Source organism: Atta cephalotes, assembly GCF_000143395.1.
Source record: "Atta cephalotes unplaced genomic scaffold scaffold00002, whole genome shotgun sequence".
In the NCBI taxonomy this organism is placed as follows: domain Eukaryota; kingdom Metazoa; phylum Arthropoda; class Insecta; order Hymenoptera; family Formicidae; genus Atta; species Atta cephalotes.
Window position 1 is genome coordinate 1,470,983 of NW_012130066.1, and position 4,858 is coordinate 1,475,840.

Sequence of the window (4,858 nt, forward strand, 5' to 3'; positions counted from 1 at the left end):
TAATATATTNTATATACTAATTAATAAATAATACTAATTATATNTTATATATATATATATATATATATATATATATATATATATATCTAGAAATACCAAAAATATCAAAAAGAGCATCAAATTCATATCTCTGGATCTTATGATAATATACCTGGAGGTATCAATCGCTCTGTTATTCCTGTAAGCAGCCAAGGCATCGAGAGATCCAGACTCATAGTAACCAGTAGCCGCTGAACTCCGATCATAGTAAAACTCCTCTTCGGAGTCCTCCTCCTTCGTCCTGTCCGCGTAATCAGGATCGTATTTGCCCTTGGCACTTTTATCTCGATACTTCGTACCCGCTTTCGGCCACCTTTTCTCCTGGCAGAGCGCCAGGCCCACCATCGTCACGCACAACAGAACGATCGGCAGCAGCGACTTCCTCGTCTTCATCTCCTTGTCTCATTGAACACCGCGCGTTTGAAAGTCTCCCGTTGAACGTTCCGACCTTATCCCCACGTGCCGCCCCGACCACCACTTTCGTTTTCTTTGATTGATCGACGATTGATAGTCGACCGACCCTGCGAGCTTGTCCCTATTCTCCTTCGTCCACTTTTTCCTCCCTGCCCACACGGCCTCACTCGCGTTTGATTGTTTGGACTTCTCAAAGGCGGTAATTAGTAGACTGTAAAACGGATCGTAATTCCCTATTCAGTTTAAAAAGGAGAGAAACGCTACTCGAGAAGTTATATGCGATAAACTGTAATGCTTCATTTCGTTATCATCTTTAACTCATAATGTAAAAAAAAGAAAGCAAGTTAAAATATTAGTCATTTATTGAGATCAATTATAAAAAGGAATGTAATAAGAGCATTCGTATGAAAAAGAATGAACAAATGAGCTATAATAAACGTTTGTGAGTTCTATAGTAATTGACCCTTTTAACCCATGAGAGTGCTATGTTAGAATTAAATGTTTAAGCAATTCATAAAGTGTCAGAAGGAATGTGCAGTGCTATTCTCTTCTGCTTTCCAATGTTTGCGGGTAATAATAAAATATATATCCAAATAAAGCCTTTTTCTTTTTTTATCTGAATCCAAAACTCTTAGAATTGGATATCTAAAGTGCTATCCAATTAATAATAATTATCCTAAAATAATTATCCCACAAGGATATAAAATATGAATATAATTTATATTTCGTTAATTCTATAAATGATTACTACTCGACACGCAAATCTCCTGCTGTACCTGCGGATTAAAAGCAACGCGATTCCCCTATGAGAAAAACACTCTGGATTATTCCGCGCTCTTGTTGTTCTCCTCTTCCGTCTTCTCCTCTTCCTCCAAGGAGGTAATCGATCGATCGTCTACGTCCAGGCTCGCGTGAACCTTCTCAGTTTCTCCCTCCCCCGTGCGGGCTCCGGGTAACCCGGTTTCAAACTCGCAGGGGTGTTTCCTTTCCCGGAAGAATCAGAAGTCTTGAGGTTGCGCGAGTTTCCACAAAGGTTGCGTACAACACAACAAGTAAGGCTGATCACGACTGATGCCTTCAAGATATCTTCACAATATCTTCTTGTTGAAAACGAAGTATATTTGGGCCTTCATAATTGCGTCGTCGTCACACGTCGTAATTATCTGTCGAACAAAAGTTGAAACGTAATGTTTAGCTTTGAACAATTTCGATTTGTTGCTATGAAGAATCGAAAATAGATGAGACGACTTTAATAAATTTAATATGTAAATTTAATATATAAATAGATTTTAGAAGTGGGAAATTTAAGATATATAAAATATAATATTTCCAATATCGCAATATCAATGTATGTGCATCTCTTTCATTTCTTTCTATATCACATTTCTTTTTTATTTCTTTTTATATTCAAGTGCAATATAGAGTACGTAATTATATAATATATGCGTATGTAGTTAATTTAATTTTGGGTAAATTTGCATAGGTTGATACTTGAGAGGATATTTAAGTGTATCCGCTAATTAAGGTTACATAAAAACCGACAAGAGTTCTAAACTAATTCACAAGTTAATATGGTAATGTCGAGCCACATGCACTTCAATGTAACTTCTACAGTTTTTCTAACTGTGCATTTTGCAGTTAAATATTCTCTAAATAACTTCAAATAAACGATACTTGAATAAAAATGAAAATATTCGTTATTATCTTTAATTAATTCTATATAATCAAATAATAAAAAGTAAATAATTTGATTAAAATATAAAAGCGGACACTCTTTACAAATATTCAACGTTGGATGAAAAACGCAATTGGATAAAAAACACAGTTAGATAAAAAATACAATTAAATTCGGAAAAATATGAATCTTGCAATTAATTATAACTAATTATATGTGATCAATATATGATTGTAATTAATTATAATAGTTTAATGTCGCTATCGACTGATTTTAATTAAATACTGCGGCTAAAATTGTTAGTCACAGGTAACCATAGAAATACGTATAGTTATACACTGAAAATGATATCAAAATTATTAATGAATATCAAATTATTTCCAATGTATGTTAATAATTCTTGGAATTCAGGTTATTTCGTAATAATTCTCATTGTGCGTCTCGTATTCTTTATATATACGTACCCGAACAATGTAATTATCATATTTCACATAAGCAAAATGTGCAACTGCATTGTACATATCTCAAGTAGGGATCTAGTTAATTAACTTAAGATATGCCCGTTGTTGAAATTTAAATAAAATTTCGCGCCTATACATATTGCCGCAATAACTTCGTTTTTGTAGCATTTATATTTGTTGAATACGTGCGATTCTATCGCGAAAAATTACGATTTTCCGGAAAAGATAAGAGAGAAATTCAATTTTCGTGAAAAGCAATCTGAATTATCAGCGATATGTTATCACACATATGTCGTTGCGCAAGATGATATTAAAAATACTTGCCCACGATATCTTCATCACACATGAACGCGTCTCTATCTCAAAGTTTTGTATGTATTATAGTAAATCAAGTTGATTGGTTTGTGCTCTCTTTGGCTTGTCATCAAAAATGCTCAAGTATGCTAATTAAAGCTACGCGTATTAAAGTATGCTAATTAAACTTACACGTAAATAACATATTTGAGATTTTGTCATCTATTTCGAGATTTTATCGCCTATTTCATATTTAAGATTTTATCATCATTCCTTATCGTTAAAAAAGTAGAAAATGAGAAGTTAAATAGGAAATTTTAACATATTTGCTTTTATTTTTGATAAAATATAATTTTATCAAAAATATTTAAACTAAGTAATTTTGAAGTAGAGTATAATTTTGAACCCCATGCAAGACTCTTGGACAAATTGAGAGTTTAAGTTTTATTAGACTAATTTGCATACAAAGTGATTCTAAAAGGTTGTTAAAGGCAAGATGTGCTCTTTGACATGTTCGAGGATAATCTTCCTCAGCAATGATCTTCGTCAGCGTTAAAACTCTTCCCCCCCTTATTGTCTTTTTAATTTTCATTAAGTAACCTTGTAATTATGTCTCGAACTATAAATTTGTTTCAACTAAATTCTATGAGGAATCTGAAATTAACTCAAATAATTTGAAATAATTCTTATTATATACATTTCTATATCTGCAATTTAATTGCCGAGAAATTTATCTTCTATTCCGCTTGTAACAACAAGAAAGATCGTCAATGCTTCTTAAGTTAATGTTAAGAAAAAGTCGGCTCTAAAGAGAAGGTACTTTAATGGCTTGATTTCGAATCACGTAGACTCCAGACCTCAGGAGTTTGATTCGTTTCTCTCATTTACTTCTCCTCTCTTCTTCTCTCGCTGCCCTTCGCTTCGACCTTTCGTTTTTCTACACGGTCTCGCGCGCTTTATTCTGGCAGTACCATATACTTACAACATCCATTTCGGATTACGACGTCAGCAACAAGGAAAATTGCGTGGATAGTTCTTGGAACTTAACGTCCGTGAGAGAATGGTCATTTGAAAAGGGATTTTTTTATTCGATAAAACAATCTTACGAGAGAGACGCCATAAACTTCGTAAATTAACAATTACTTCAACGTATTGTTTCAATCTGTATCTGTGGTAAAAACGGAAATTTAGAAACTGCAATTACAACATCGGATCTCGGATAGTAGCAGTCACGACCGCTATCACATTTCGTCGTTCTATCGCATTTTATAAGACTTTATGAAACCAGAGATCCTCTCCTCGAGGTAGAAGTTATTCGTGTGAACGTAGCAAGAATCATAAATAATATTCGCATATTCTTTCTTGTCGCCGTCAAGCGGAAGTTGAGACACGATAGTCGACTACCGATATCAATTATCTTGTAAAGTCAGTGACTTCGATCATATCTCTACTTTTTTTTATTTTCAATCTACAGAATTATCATATTACATTTATTTAGGCTCTAATTAGATGTATTGATTATAAGTTATCAAAACTAATAAAAAATAATAATAACGGCTGTGGGAGTCAACACAGTTATTAGTGCGATTATTTTATATTCACTCTAAATCTGTAGCAATGAAATTTCACTGCATTGAAATTGAACTAAATTGAAATTTTAATACTGGCATTAGTGGCAATTGCGCCAATGTTACTGCCAGTGAATTTTACTGCAAGATGGGAATGGAAAATCCATTCGATAATTAGAATAAAAAATTTACTCTAAAAAGGAATTTAGAAGTTAAAATAATGACAGAATAATGTCATACCAAATCCAGATAATAAAGTCTACGGAGACAGATTTTGAATAGATCATACTATTAATCTATTAACTTTATTTTTAATTATTTTATTCTGTCTCTTATGTTTATGTCATATGTGTCTCAAGATGCATCTCGCCCGTAACGACCATGACAAACGACAAATATGTGACAAA

At 33.1% G+C, this 4,858-nt stretch overlaps 1 protein-coding gene across 1 annotated transcript in view; it reads right to left on the reverse strand.

Moving 5' to 3' along the window:
- Positions 1-432, reverse strand: part of LOC105619722 (insulin receptor-like) — a 10,389-nt gene extending 9,957 nt beyond the window's left edge. The window contains exon 1 of the mRNA XM_012201244.1: positions 152-432. Coding sequence (XP_012056634.1) covers positions 152-432 — 281 coding nt within the window. The remainder of the gene's footprint in view (positions 1-151) is intronic.
- Between the last annotated feature and the right edge of the window lie 4,426 nt (positions 433-4,858).